The sequence below is a fragment of the Pyxicephalus adspersus genome, chromosome 3, assembly GCF_032062135.1.
Source record: "Pyxicephalus adspersus chromosome 3, UCB_Pads_2.0, whole genome shotgun sequence".
NCBI lineage: Eukaryota > Metazoa > Chordata > Amphibia > Anura > Pyxicephalidae > Pyxicephalus > Pyxicephalus adspersus.
In genome coordinates this window covers 148,979,049-148,995,235 of record NC_092860.1, presented here as the reverse complement: position 1 = coordinate 148,995,235, position 16,187 = coordinate 148,979,049, and the positions used below count along the sequence as shown (strand labels likewise).

General features: G+C 40.0%; 1 protein-coding gene across 1 annotated transcript in view; it reads left to right on the top strand.

The window, feature by feature from the left end:
• ATRN (attractin) overlaps positions 1-5,691 on the top strand; it is a gene marked incomplete in the record, with an annotated part of 130,250 nt that extends 124,559 nt beyond the window's left edge. The window contains 2 exon segments of the mRNA XM_072406656.1: positions 3,156-3,270; positions 4,256-5,691. Of these exon segments, the coding sequence (XP_072262757.1) occupies positions 3,156-3,270; positions 4,256-4,380 (240 nt within the window).
• Between the last annotated feature and the right edge of the window lie 10,496 nt (positions 5,692-16,187).

Sequence of the window (16,187 nt, the reverse complement as noted above, 5' to 3'; positions counted from 1 at the left end):
TGAAGGCCCCATAAAGTAATCGGGATATAGAGCTGCGGTAGGCACATGCGGCTGCGTTGTAAAAACGGGAAACAAATTATCCACAATGTGATCTGCTGTTATTGAAAATAAAATGAAAAATGCCTCCTGGAACAATCGCTGCCCCGCTTTTATTTTTCTGCGGGGTCATAAAACACTAATTTGCATGGCGCTGGATGTTAATTCATTAATAGAATTATGCCTGTGTAATAGAAGACATAAATACCGCGGACCTGATTTATTGGCCTGACATTTGCTTTTCCATTAAGCCTTTAAATAGTTTAATGGTGGCTGTTGGTTGCTGCCCACACAACAATGCTGCTGTTTATTCACTAGTAATTGGAGTCGGGTGGGGGCCTTCGCAACACAGGGTAACCAACTCTACACCAAGGCCAAGAACAAGCCATTTATAATGGGGTAATTAGGGGGCTTGGACATAAGTGTGATAGCATTCATACCTATGGATAATAGCTATTTTACCCTTTTACTGCTCTCCTAATGAAAAGATTTGCAATGTAGGAGCCAAGACTGAATATTAGAGAGGCCATCCTGCTGATAGCTAGGTTACAGTACCCACAGACGAGAAAAATGTCCAATATTACAAACAAGGCTTGAAACCTCTGTGTCCGTATTAAGATTTTCTCTGTCATCTTCACAACAGAAAGTGAATAGAGATGAATATAAACCATATGAAGGTTCTTACCCTTCTCCAGCCTTTAGCTGGAGCTCCACTTGGCTTGTGCATGGTCTGTCCATTTTTAAGAGACCTTTACATCTTCATTCCTATTATCTGCGGTTCACTGCCATTCACATACACAAGGACTGCAGACATTGCACAGAAAGCAGTGTCCGATTTCCCGCTTTTGCATTGCACTGTGGTGGGTTATGCTGCACTGCTGCACAATTTATCTTTTTTTGTGTTTTCAGTGTAGTGAATGGGGTCATCATCATGACAAAGTCATCCATGTGGCTGTGCACTGCCATGTGTAGTGGTATACCACAGGACAACACACTTATACCAACCTAAGAGGCACCTTTGCTGACAGTTAGTACAATTTACAGTTACAAAGTCCCTTTTGCAAATAATTACCTGTTGGAATCATCAGTCAGCACCTAGGCACGCTTTCTTCTACCTTCACAGAACCTCGGAACCTCGGCAAACGTTTGTAGATGTCTGACTGTTACACCTATGTGAGCTTGATTGATATTCAATTACAAAACCAAGGACATCAACATTAGCATATGTGACAGCCCCATTCTTGGCTTCATAATGAAAATACAGCCTTCTGGGTGGGCCAGTATTTTCATTGTGAAGCTAACATATTTTCATATATTTTTGCTCCCTTTGGCTCCTATTGGTCCTTTTTTTTTTTTTTTACATCTTGTTACTCCTTGTCTTATCACTTGCCCAGTCCCTTTGGTTCAGCCAGAAATTAAGGGTGCTTGTTAGGCTACATACGCGTTAGACTTTTGTCTTTCACAATTCTTTCCATCGACAAAAGACTAAAAGATGAATGAAAGGGCGCACTATACATAAAGCATCATTCTGCTCTATAAAGAGGGGAGGGGGGAGAGGAGCGAGCAGCACCCCACTGCGCTTTCTTCCCTTTACTTAAATTGTGGTTGTTCGTGGATCTGCCAGGACCGATCTATGAACAACGTCGGACAGCCACTGTTCACACGCCAGATTCTCATCCTATCTCATCACGATATTCGGATGAATGAATACTCTGACGTGTGTATGTAGCCTTAGTGAAGAGACAGTGTTGTTGCATATGATGGTTGACCAGAATTTAGGCTATAAGGTCTAAAGTGCCCTTTAAAATTCACCTTCTAGGCCTTTTCCTCCTTCGTCACCAAACCCTGTAACTGTTTCGTATGTATGTTGGAACATATCGGGTTTTAGCTCTACAGGTCACCTTTTCTTATCTTTTAACATGGGCGAGTTCTGTAGTTCTCAGTAGCTAACATGAGCATGACCATTCACCTCCGGTGGCAATCATTCGTCCTGTGTATATAGCTTAACTAATAAGTCAGAGAACACAGTAAGTTTTTAAACAGATATAATATATACTCAATGCTTTAGTTAATACGGCTTGTTATAATTTAACATATACTTTCATTTCATAGCCTCCAGAAACAGCTATTGCTTGAAAGTCTTTTTAGCGAGTACACATTTTTATTTTATTGCATCATCCACCTTTAAGTAATTCCGTAGGATTTATACATTATATCTCCTTTCTGTTTTATGTCCTAAATATATTTTCATAAACCAGTTTTCAGATTTTGAACATGGAGAGCTTTATCAGGCAGTAAAAGCAGCAGCTTTGCTAAACAGCTGAGTGCATGGTTTTCAGCCATGCTGAGCAGACCAATAGATTTGTTCTGACACAGGGGAACAGTAAAGAGCAATCATTGTGCAGCACTACTCCGCAGGAAGCCGAACAAATATGACTGAGTCTATGTAAATCTAAAATAACTAATTTTATATGAAAACACAGATTTTATCTTAACCTGTGCCCAAATGAAGCATATAAAATATTACATATTCCAAAATAGGCAATAAAGGCACTTTAAAACAAACCTACCTTTACCTCTGAGGCTATATGCGCTTTGAAGAAAATCAACTTTAAATTTCACAACAGAAGCCCTTAGATGTTGGCTGTTTTATGAAGGAGCGGATGGTACGATATCAGCCTTTCAGGCCCCTGATTTTACCTAGCTAGGAGTGTTGCTAAGCTGTTAAAAACTGATGGGCTTGTTTCAACTGGGTGCATTGAGTTTTTTAAAGTGGAAATGCTCATTTACGTAACATACGGCAACACAACATGTGGTTCCGTGCTCTGAGTTGCTCTGCATTGCAAATGGCACCCCATATGCATCTTACTTTACCTGTTAGTACAGCAAAAGCACAAAAATATAGCTTGTCAAAGGGATGACGTTTAGCAAATTCTGGATGGGAACAGGAGGTTGAGTTTGTAATGTGCTACTACGACCAAAAGGGACATTTCAGTGGTTCTCTGGCTTGGAACTGCTTTTCAGTATATTGGCATATTATGTCTTGTATTATTATATGACAGTATTATTAACTCTTCAAGTGCATTATCTCACAGGTATTTTTTGTTTTTTCCCCTCAGAGTGTCCCTAAGCCCATAGCTCTGGAACCATGTTGTGGGAACAAAGCTGCCGTTCTTTCAATATTTGTACGACTGCCTCGTGGAATAGGGGGCATTCCACCTCCAGGACAATCTGGTAAGTTATTAAACTTTATTTATATAGCGCTAACTTATGTAACGCTGTACATTAAAATACGGGTTGCAAATGACAGATACAAACAATGACCGAGGGGGAGGACAGGACCCAAAGCGTTATACCCTGTTTCCCCCGAAAATAAGACTTGTCTTATATTTATTTTGGCTCAAAAAATACATTAGGGCTTATTTTCAGGGGTTGTCTAATTTTTTCATGAACAACAATCGATATTTATTATTGAACCTAAAATGAACATTTATTTAAATATAGTCATGTCATCACATTCTAGAACATCATCAAAACCCTGAAATCCATCATGAATTTCTTGTAATATTCAGGAACAAAAATCAACATTTATTCAAATACAGTTATGTCATCATCTTCTGGAGCATCATCATGACATAATCAATTATAATTGTTTGTGCTGTAATAGAATAATATCACAGTTTAAAGGGAACTGCTCAGCGTAAAGGTATAGTAGTTGTCATTGGTGTCATGCTGATCCTGGCGTCACTTACAGCAGAACGAAGAACTTTCATCGTTTTAGATTGACTGGTAGGGTTAGAACCTGGACTGATTTTTATGAACTGTAGCCTATTTTCAGGGTAGGGCTTATATTTCGAGCATCCTCAAAAATACGGAAAAATCATGCTAGGGATTATTTTTGGGATAGGTCTTAAATAAAGGAACAAAGTAACTTATACTGTGGGCTTTCCAAAATTTTATATTATGCTTTTTGATTTTTAGAAGAGCTGAGCTATACTCAGGTTATCCTGAGGGGAATGGAGGTGGAGGAAAATCCCCATTACAAAAATACTAGCATAGCAGATTAAAATTGATTGTGTAAATTATTGTTCCGTTGATGGTGCCACTCTAAGTGAAAAAATGTGAGCGCTGTAATCTCAAAGGATCAGTTTGTAGGTGTATCTTGAATGCAATATATGCTTACATTCCATAATTTTTTTTCTCGTCTTTCTACACATAGGACTAGCTGTAGCCAGCGCTTTGGTGGACATTTCACAGCAGATGCCGTTAGCGTACAAAGAAAAATCTGGAGCAGTAAGGAATCGGAAACACCAGCCCCCCGCACAGCCTGGCACTTGCATATGACGTTCGCCGTGCAGACTTTAGTGATATGAAAATTGCTATGCTGGAGGAATCATTTCCATGACGGAGATACACCTTGGAGTTTACAATAGATCTCCACAGGACCTCCCAACCTCTTCCACATCTGCATGGTTCTGTCGACTTTTACTGAAGTATCCTCCTTTCCCATTTTCAAACGGCCTTTTCTTTTCTCTGATGGTTTCATCACCTTCAAACTCGCTGTCAACGAAAACTGGAATTTAACAAAAAATCATATTTTCTCTGTGAAAAATACTGTATACAGCTGCAACCCACGCTCAGGTTAAGGGTCCGTCATTTCCTTAGTTCCTCTATTTTGTACCGAGGCAGGAGAATGAGTTTGAAATGTTCCCAACTATTTTGGAACATCATTCCCATGGAAGGTCCGGAGCTCTTCTTGGCTCCATCTGTATTTTTTGTACGTTGAACTTGATCTTGAAAGCTGCCACTGACTGGATTGTGTTTGCCAGCTGATAGGTACTTTGCTGGGCACGTGCCAAGGAGCGCCAGCAGAACCTAAAGCGACTTTGTTATACAGGGACTAAGAGAGAATTTATTCTGAGGCACTGATTAGTTCATACTCTGTATGTAAGATGACTTTGGCTAATTTAAGTGTACATTATCTTCCCTAAATTAAGACAAAGAAGAGCTTTTTATTTGCTGGACTTGAGAATGAAAGGACTGGAATACTTATCTAGTTCACAGCCTATAAATGGGAGGACATTACCATTTTAGGCATATTGCTAAATCATGTAAGAATAAATAATTTTATTGATGTGGCGATCAGCAAACCGAAAAGCACACTTTCTTCCTGCAGATGAACCAGGGCTTTCGTATCCCGGATAAGCCCCCAAGATTTGGAACTGACTTTAAATCGGACGGCGAAGGTAGAGCTTTAGTATTCATAAAGAATGTCTCAGTGTTAGTCCACGACTTCATTCCACTTGTACCACAGCCTTCCAGTACTGACATGCTCCCAAAAGCAATAGACCCCAGATAAAAAAAAATGTACTTGTATATTAAAGAAAAAGGGTGTTCAGGACAAGGTGCTAACTTAACATAACACTTTGTGTTCCCTTTTTAAATATATTTATTTTTGTGCTCATTGAACTGGTAAACTGGACACAATCTGCTGAGACTGTGATACAAACCGTTTTAAAGTCACTTTAGGCTGGTGAACAAAGCTTCGAATAACATGTCCAATATTGTTTTAAACTCACCATTGTATCGCACGTAGTCATTAAAATGAATTATTTTGTACATGCCTAATTGTCTTTAAAAAAAAAAAAAAAATTATGTTCAGCCTTTATGCTTTCTTTCGGAATGGGAATGAAAATGTTGCTGTTATGGAATGCTGTAGCTGTTGTGAACAGCAGATGCCTTTGAAGATTTATTTGTGACATTCTGTCTATTGCAGTACTTTTCCCAGAAATTTCTATAAAGCTGTAGGTGGATGGCAGCCCCTGTATTGTGATCCAACTTTTCGGTAACCACCAAAAACAGCCGAGTGGTCACTAAAAAGTGCCGGGTGGTGCACCCAGCTAAAAGGAGCTGGGGAGAACACTGCTATAGAATGTGGCAGAAGTATGCATTTCGAGTGAATCTCTTTGCGGGAAGATACATGCTCCGTGGCATTACTGTAGGCATTGCAATCTGTTTACTGCAAACATAGATTGGCACTAAATTAGCCAAATGTGCTTGTTGTTGCACCATTGACACTGGATGCCTGTATTTACAAAGGTTTCTCTGTAAATCAATGCCACAAGGAGAGATGTGCAATAGGAAATAACCCTTAGCAACTAATGAAGTTATTTTAATCCAGATAAGTTAAGATAACTTCTAATTTGCTTCAACACCTTCATCAATAACTCTTTTGCATTGTCCTTTTGGCATACTTTGATGCCACCCAAGCTATTTGAATGGCAACTATCGCAATATGACCAAATGTTGATAACATGGCTATCACTCCTATATGCAAACCTTTTATTTTTTTTTTTTCCTAATGGATCTTGATCTTGTGAATTTAAATAATTTTTGCACCCCATCCACATCCATGACAGCTACCTGAGAGTTCCTTCCCTAAATAGGATTAAAAACACATTCCTTTCCAGCATGAGAAGAGAGTCCTGGCAGCTTGTGTTTATTTTGGAGAGATGTTGAGCAGTTGAAGGTTTATAAACCCCACTTTAGGAAATGAAGTTAGACCTGGCCAGTGTGCTAGTTTGGAAATGCTGCAGATCTTCAGGTTGTTTTTTTTTTTGATAGGTATTATTATTAAACAGTATTTGTATAGCTCTAACATTTTATGCAGCGCTGTACATTAAATAGGGGTTGTAAATGCCAAACAGATGGGGCCAGTGACACAAGAAGAGGAGAGAGAGGACCCAAAGATATGTGAAGGCATTGTTTAACCCAGAAATTTTTTTAAGCTGGTTGGGAAGAAATTGTCGGCGGGTGGTAGCCCTGTATTGTAATGCAAATCATAAGTAACCACCCAAAAACAGCCGGGTGGTTATTGAAAAGTGCTGGGTGGTGCGCCCAGCTAAAAGGGGCTGGGGAGAACACTGGAAGGGTCCCCTTGGATGGTTCCATCTTCCCTCACTGTACTTCAGGACAATGTCAGGTTGCAAGGTCCGGAGATCTCTGTTTAAAATAAGGGGGTTCCTTCATCATATTAACCACTCAGATGCCATTTTCTGTGTTTGGAATGCATACAGTAATGTTTATTGAGGACAGGATCTTTCCTTCAGGATGGTTATTGCAAGGAAGTATGAATCCATAACGACTCCTTCCTCAGCCATTGTTGCACTACTGCAATAAATGATATGGAGCCAGCTAAGACAGTGAAAGCTGATATCCAGGTTAGTGTATGAGAAAAGTTTATCACAAGCAATGTATAGCAACATAATGTTTATGTTGTTTATTCTTATGTCACACGACAAGAAGTTTTTGACTAATAAGAATCTAAGACATTTTTTTTCTTTTCTAAAAAAAACCCTCATCATACTTGTATTAAGAGCTTGGTTAATGAGGATATTTATATCCCCTTGAGTATAAATTTCAGACAGAAGTAAGGGATAATTTTAATATGATTGGAGAATCCCTGCCTGTTGCATCTTTAACGCAGACCCCTACATAGAAAATCCCTGCCTATTGGATCTGCATCTTCAGACCTCATCCCAGCAGTCAGCTGCACATCCTATTAGTAGAGAATCCCTACCTCCTGTATCCATATCTTCAGACCAGTAATTTGTTTCACAGCCTGGTATTTCTCAGGTAGAAATGGCTTAATCATCTGATTCTGAAATAGATGTTGCTGAGGAGGCTAAAACTAATGACTCTGAATCTGAATCTACTATCAAAAAAAAAGGGTGACTTCAGGCTGATGACACTCCTGATTGTTTGAAATTAATAGAGGTAAACTAAATTTTATTCCATGCAAGATCACAAATCTGCTGATTTGCAGAATCAGAAATGATGTTAGCATCTGGAGGACCACGTGAAAAAAGGGAACCTCCTCCGGGACAGATTCTTGAATCATTAACTGTATTTGAAAGGGCTTTAGATTTTTGGCAGATGCACCAGTAGCTGCTTGTAGGTTTTGGGAAACAAGATATTTCACATGCTGGAAACTGGATATTTAAACCAGCTATAAATACAATATTTGTGTTTAAAAGTAAATCTGAGTGCTCAGCTTGTAAAGGGCTTGCCCATGTTCAGGTAAGCTTTGGATCATCACTAATCCTCAATACCTACCGACAATGCACACATCAGCCGTCGTTTTTGCAGTTCAGATTCAGACCACCAATTGCAGTGGTTGATCCCACTGGTCAATAGAGAGTATAGGAGTGGGATTAAGACAAGTCTTTTTATTTAAAGTGTACTTACCTTTGCATCTTTCCATTGGTTACCATTTTCAAAAAGTTTTTTTTTTTCCTATAAAAATATATTTTATTTGTACGTTAAAAAATGAGAGATCTTATATAAACATGCACATCGTATGTATTCAGTCTTCATCCCGACGTGTTTTGCAGACTCTGGATTCTTCAGGATTTTTAAGACTGGCCCCAACAACCAAATTATAAGCCTCATCTGCCTAAAATCACTTCAACCCTTTGCTGTCACATGCTTTGATATTCATAACTATCCCAATAGGACAAGAGGAGCAGTAGTGGTGTTCTACAGGGGCATCCCATAGCTTTTATTTATTGTGGAGCAATTTAACACAATGTATTCTTCAGTATTTCATATGAGATCTGCTTCTTCAAAATTTATTTTTCAATGTCTTAAAGTTTTCTTTTATAATATGCAATTTTTGTTAGGAATATCCATGCAGAACCACCAGTATTTTGTTTTAGAATCAGGTCAGAAGGAAAGTTTATATAATCTCTCTGTGAAAGGTCATCTTTAAACAGTGCCCAATATATGGATAACAGAGCACTGATTGTGATAGATCTCCAAATAATTGTACACTTCCAATCTTGTGGCCACAGTTTAAGGAGGGCTGTATTCTGTATTCAGTGTGTCCTCGTGCATGAAGCCAATTCCATAAATACACGGTGATCGCTTTAGTGTAAAGGATGGAACCATGTCCTAACCTCCGCCCCGCCATAAAGCATTATTATGAACCTGACCTCATGAGTGGACATACACAAATTTCCACATGAGAAGAATGGAGCTTACGTCGGCCACAAAGGGCATAGTACAAAACAGGAGTGCAGAGGGTACAACAGTGGGCCATAAGATATAACAGTGGGAAGAACTGGTAATATTTACACAAAATGGTGGTTACTGATCTTTCCATAAGTGGCAAGAAATAAATAAGATCAGAAATCATAGCTAGACTGGTAAGGGACATGTATGGAACATAATGCCTCACAACACATTTGGCACCCATTTACAAATCTGAGTAGCTCCGCTATTTGTATACATTGATTGTATACACTGCAGCCAAGTCACTGATGGGTGTTAATGTTGCTTCTGTGCCAGGTGATTACTGGGAGATTAATGCATATAAATTGCAGAATGGTCACTGACATCCTAATGCACACACTCTGCTGATGTAAATTGGTTAGTGAGCTCTGTGCATTGTAGGGCATCTTACTGTCCGTACCGATACCAGGGAGGTGTGTGTCGAGGACAGAATACAGGAGTAAAATGCATGTCCTAAAGCATGCAAACAATCCTGACCTACAGATGGGAAAATGAGAACATTGACTCCTGTACAGGGCAGCAGACAATACTTCTAATCTGAGCTTTGCCTAAAGTGCTGAAACCCCAGCCTGTGCATGTCTGAGTTCTGCACAATGTTTATAGAGAGAACATGAGCAGTGTTCTGTATGTAATTTCTGCGGTGCTATGGTGTAACTGCAGATAGATGAGGTTCAGAAAAAAAAGAACGGAGAATGTTTTGGGAAGGGATACAGTGCAATGTCCAATGTGTGTGTGTGTGTGTGATGGAAATTAGACCTGACTGGGGAAAGCCCGGGGTTTGTGTTGGAGGTGAGAAAAACAGGAAAAGGTTGGGTTGCACAATGGAAAAATTAGAAATGATATTTGGAAATACAGTAATAAAAAAAACAGAGAGAGGTTCTAACTCTATGTTCTCCATGTTGCGATGGGTAAATTGACCCATTAATATGCAGCCCAAACAGCAGAAGATACCTCCTCTATGGGGACCTCAGAGCTGACATTGGCAGACATGTGTCATTATCTTGTGTAGAGAATACAGAAAACTAATACAGTAAATAGCTGACATTCCAATGTAAACCTATACTGTGTAACAATTGTGTTAAGATTAAGTTTAGAACGTTTACAATGATTTTTCTTGCTCGGCACTCATTCACAGATAAGTGTGCACACTTTATGGCCCACATCTTCACATTTCAGAGTGATTGCTGCTGTCAGGAAAAGCACATTTATTAGAGTTTAGTAGTTACGTATGAGCCTTCAAGGTGTAAACAATATATGCAAGAAGGAAAACGGAATCCTAACCATAAATGAGCCAACAAATAAATAGGAAAATTGATCCACGTGAAGAAACCAAACATCTGTGTATTTATACTTTATTTATCACCAAGTTATTTGTAGTGATCTCTAGAATTGCTGCTTTTTCATCATAAACAGGTGAGCTCCATAATGCAGTGGATCACATGGTGGCCCTAAGGTTCTGTGTTCATGGACCTCCAGGATTCAATCAGCATGGAGTTACTGAGAATTCATTTATAGACATCTAATCACATCATTAATGCCAAGCAAATGGCTATACCCAATGGCATTGGCTCCAGAACTATGTTGCCATACTTAAATGGGGGCTCAATTACGGTTTGTGGAACCTGGCATGATAATTACAGCTCTAAATGTTCCAGTTTCTTTTCAAAACTCAACATGCTACAGAAACAGCCCATGGAGTGCATGTCAGAGACAGGTAGGTGTGACTTTTCTTGTGTGTAGGGGGTATATTTATAAAGGGTTAAATGTGATATATAAATCTAAATCTAAAGTATTCTAGTGTTACTTTTGCTTTCCCCTACCCTCTTCTGGACATTATTGCCCACATCTCTTACCAGGCCTTATTGCTACCATTGCTAAGCCTTATTTTTACCTCCACAGCCCACAGGGCACTAATGCTGGGTCATTCTTTGAGCTGAGCATGTTCCTCCTATTGATCCCAGTGCATTATTTTCCTAGAAAACATTGATCCAAGAGCATCACCCTTCCACTGCTGGCCATGGAAATTTTTCTCTTCAACTGCCATAGGGACTTTTTTTTCCTCCCACTGATTAGCACCTGTCAAGGGTTGGAATATTTAAGAAGCAAGCAAGCAAACAGTCAGTTGTTAAAGATATATTGGAAGAAGGACAAATTTGAAAGCATAGAAATATGAACAAATTTGGCAAGGGTCAGACTCTGATGGCTGAACGACTGGGTCAGAACATCTCCAAAATGGCAGGCGTTGTTGGAGTTTTCCTGATATATAGTGGTTGCGTTCCAAAAGTTGTCCATTGAAGTACAACTGTTGATAGGCCAGCAGGATCATGGGTTTCCAAGATCGATGACCTGGAAGCGGGAAGGCTATTCTGTCTGGTATAAGCCCACAGAATGGATACTGTAGTACAAATTGATGAAAAAAATTCTGGAGTAAGAAGCACAAAGTATTGCAAAGTACAAAGTATGCTCATGCTGACCTCTGTCTAGTTTAAAAATTGACTAAAATTGGTATTTGTGCAGAAATGAACCATGGAGGAATGAAAGGAGGTGACCTGGTCTGGTGAATTTTCTTTTAATTTATATGATTGTGGGTGCATGGAGATGGCAGCAGGATGGACTATGGGAAGGTAGGCTGGAGTGTCTAGAGAGGCCCAAAGGATCTTCTGCTAATGCCTTGGCACTAGATACAAATAGACATCCTATGTGGTCTTGTGGAGTCCATGCCTGGACAGAGCTGTTTTGGTGGTACAAGTGAGCCTACTTTGGCAGGTGTACTCAAGGTACTCACAAAGTACTCATCAAGCTCTTTTAAGCACTGGGTTTTTGAGGGTTCTTTTGTTGTTATTCTGTCTCACACCTACAATAAATCCACCATTACAATTATAGACTGGTCATTTATTTGTCAGAGGGCAAAAATACAAAATCAGCAGGGGATCAAATACTTCTTTCCCTCACTGTATACTGCCCTTGCAGAAGGACTACACGATGGAACGGTTCTTCCAGTTTGAGTTACAACCAGTCCTATTAAACCTACTTCCTGTAAACCTCGGCCGTCATGAACCTTATCCTGAGGCTGCACAATTTCACCAGCCTGGGTTCAAGATACTGAAAAGTGCTTCTACATAAATAAAACACCCTATGCAGGCCCAAATTCTTTCATTTCCTGACCCTAGTCATTGTCAGCATTGTGATGTGCAGGTGGAATACCATCTCAAAATTACAAACGCTTTTCAAACTTCTTCAGTTTGCAACCTTTGAAATGCACAATTTTTTCAAGCTTTTTCTGCGATATTTTCAAGCTCTGATCCTGTAAACACCTTTTTGCTGTAATGAGCATTAGGTTCTGGCAGTGAAGGCAAGAAGACTGGTTAGCCTTGGGGTTCTGGTTTGCGTGTTCTTCCCCGCTGTGACTTCTCACAGAGGGAGTTTTGAAGTGTAAATCGGAAGGTGTTTAGCATTTTACTTGTCTGAGTCGCCTGCTTTTGTGGGGTTTTTTATCCTTTTCTCTTCCTGTCCAAGCTGTATTTTTCATACAATGGATTCATTAGGCAAAGTTTTAATACATGTACATTGCTTTTCTAAGGCTGAACTCTGGGGAAATGACAGAATTACCCTTGCAGTGAGGCTAACCCATTGCAAGGAGTTAAATTCTTGTTTTTTAGCCATGGTACCATTAAAAAATACTTTTATTTTGCAGCAGCTGGCACTCTTCTTTTTTTTCTCTGGTGCTCTGAATTCGGGATAGTCTTCGGTGTTCCCAATTATCTTACAGGACAGCTCCTCCTGCATTATATGGTATGGCATCAGAGTACCTATAATTGATAAAGTGGCTTTGGAGGATTGGTCATACATGAATAGTCAGCCTATGGGTGTGAGCTAAGGAGTGCAGTGTTCTCCCCAGCCCCTTTTAGCTGGGTGCACCACCCAGCACTTTTCAGCAGTCACCCGGGTGTCTTTAGACTGCTGCTCAGGCTGGGGTTTGTGTAGAGTGAGATGTCAGTGAGAGTGAGCAACTTGCCAGCTGATTGCACTAAAAAGGGGACTCTAGGAAGTGGGGTCACAATACAGGGGCACTGGCCAGTTGTGGCATAATACGAAAAGATGGAAAAATGGGACATACTAAGGGGGCAGCAATTAGACAGTTGGAATAAAGTATAGCAAGAAGGTAGAACATGTACTCAATAATAGGGCTTACTGGATACCTAAGGCATAAACAACAGGACCAGATTTTGACTACCTGGATGAAAAAAATTTCAGGGGATAACACTGGGATATCATAAACTATTTTGTAATAGGACCCCGCTCTTAATCCCCCTGCAGTAATTGGGAAAGAAGGGAAGGACATTGCAAGGGTAGTTTTGACATTTTTCTGCCGTTCAGTCTTAAGGCCTAATTCAAGGAATTAGGTAATTAGTGAAAAATTGGCAAAGAGTTACAATTTCTTTCAGATCGGTAGTTCTGCACCCTGTGCTGTAATTGTGGCTCCTCTGCAAGAGAAATAGAAAAAGTTGTAACCCTTCTTCTACTCCAGTAAAAAAAATGTGTTTTTGTCTTGCCTAACCGATAATGGGTGGAAATGGCAATAAAGATGGCAGTGAAAATGCCCCCTACATTCAGGCATTAAAAGGATTTATTTGGCATGTAGATATCCAGCATGTGCCCTTCAAATCTCAAACCTTAACAGTGTCTTGAGTTCTGGCAGAAGAGTGAAGACCAGAGTGGGTCAACTTTGGCCACCATGGGAAGGGCGAGGCAAAGGATGCTTCTGTACTGAGCCCTTGACTTTTGCAATGCTGAAACCTTTAGATATAAATGAAGGGGTCCAAGAAGGTTCTGATGGTAGCAGTGCGTATATGTAATGCTATATGTTTGTCAGAAGCTAGAGACATGTTATGTGAGTTTGCTAGATATCACCATTATCACAACTTCATAACAAATAAATTACCCCTTATACTAGCTGCTGGGGCCAAGGGCTGCACAACTATATTATGCTTTATTTAGAATGCACCAACATATGTGTACAAAATAGGGGGTCAGGTTGAAAAGCTAGCATATATCACATGTAAAAACTATGACACAGAAGGAGAAGAGGACTTTGCCCAATGGATACAAGTGAAAGGGCCATGTAGTATACAATAGCTAAGGAGAATGTAACTATGGCTATTTTGTAATGCTTAGGAGAGGGTAACATAGTTACATAGTTAATCAGGGTGAAAAAAGACATAAGTTCATCAATTTCATCCACTAGGGAAATAAACATCCCAGATATAAACCGTATAGACATAGTTGATTCAGAAGAAAGCAAAAAAACCCTGATACAAATTGTTCCAACAGGGGAAAAAACATGAGGTGTGTCTGGTGATTTTGAGGGATTGTTTAAATGTGTTAAAGAAAGAAACAAGCTTAATAAGGCATTGGAGGGAATTCCGGTAAGTTGGGGCGTCCCTGGAGAAGTCTTGGAGCTATGAATGGAAAGAGGTTTAGGAGGTCATTTGTCGGCCATAGATAGGCCATAAAGGACAAATTTATGTATAAAGTGAAAATAGTTGAATAGCAGACATAAAATGATGTAAAGGCAAAGCACAATTGCTTGAATGGGGTTCAATGGTAAAATCTGCAGAGTGGGCAGCGGATGAGGAGTAGTGAGAAAAATCCATAAGTCTAGCTCCAGCATTAGTAATAGATTGTAATACCAAAGAACCAAAAAGTCAACCTCCCTGGGGAAAAGTGTTTTTAAAAACCAGAGGGAGCACTGGAGCTTGATGAAGTTCTTTAGTAACCATGTGTACAAGCCTATAGCAAGAGCTATTCCCCTCTTTTTCGGGACTTTATTTTGGCCAAATAGTTGGCTTAGTTTCACCACAAACGGTGAAAACCAGCAAAATACACCATTAAAATAGATTTCTGGAATCCAAACAGTAAAGAGGGTACTGACTGCTAATTTTTTCCGCTCCGTAGACCCTTTTACACTATACAGCCTGGTTAAGGCCCCAACTAAACCCCTCTGAAAATGCAAGTTGCCCAAATGTTTCCTGAATTGAACACTTTCTGAGAAAAAACCCAGCAAATGAATTCAGACTTCCAGCTCAGTGGCTCAGATATTACGGCCATTGGATCAGCATAGCCGGCATTATGGCAGCCTTTCTTTTATATATAACTGTAAAAACGTGAAAGTCCCAGCAATGTTTTGTTTCATTTTCTGTGTTATTCATCTCTGAATTCCGCTCACGCTTCTTTTAGGAGTTATCGGTAAATGTCTTGTTTGTGGATAATGTCTCTGCTCGGATACTGACACCAGCAATGAACTTCTATAAAGTTTTCTTCTATAAAGTGTTTTTCTTTCCCGCGTCGGTCCCCACCGGACCCGTGCTAATCAGCGTTATACGTCTGGCGCATATCCCGAAAGCCACAGACTTCTTCTATTTAATTCCTTGCCTGCGTTCCCCGAGAGCCATTTTATATGTCAAGATTTGCACATGATTTATGATTTGCCATTTGCTTTTATAAACCGTTGTATGATTAAAACCAAGCAGAGGAAACTTGTTTGTCATATTGTAGCATCCATCCAATGCATCTTAGTGTCCCCTTCCCATCAGGGCCTTCACAAGCGCCAATCTCATGCCATGATAGGGTGACGCCAGTACCTGAGGGTCAGTAATTTAGAATCAATGCCTCCAGTACTGAGACAAATTCCTTCATTGCACAGAAATGAAGGTTAGCTGCTTGCTGACCCCCCCAGCCCCCTGTGCGATATCTTGCCAACTGGCATTATGAGAAGGAATGCCGCTCACTAAGATGTAATTAAGATGCTCTAGGCATGATTTGATGTCTTTGGGAAATAATAAAGGGCAGCTTCGGGCAAATGGTTAAATATGCAGTTGAAACATAAATAGACCAATTTTAACTGCCAAAAGGACTTGTCAAGGAATGCACATGTGTATTGCCACCTACCGTGCCATGTGCAAGCTTTGTACCACTGTCATAGCCTATTTCTGCTCTTTACAATGCCGGTAATATCACCATACTGCTGATGCCCACCCAAGTTCCTCCTTTTCCTCATTGTTGACAGATCCTGCAAGGCA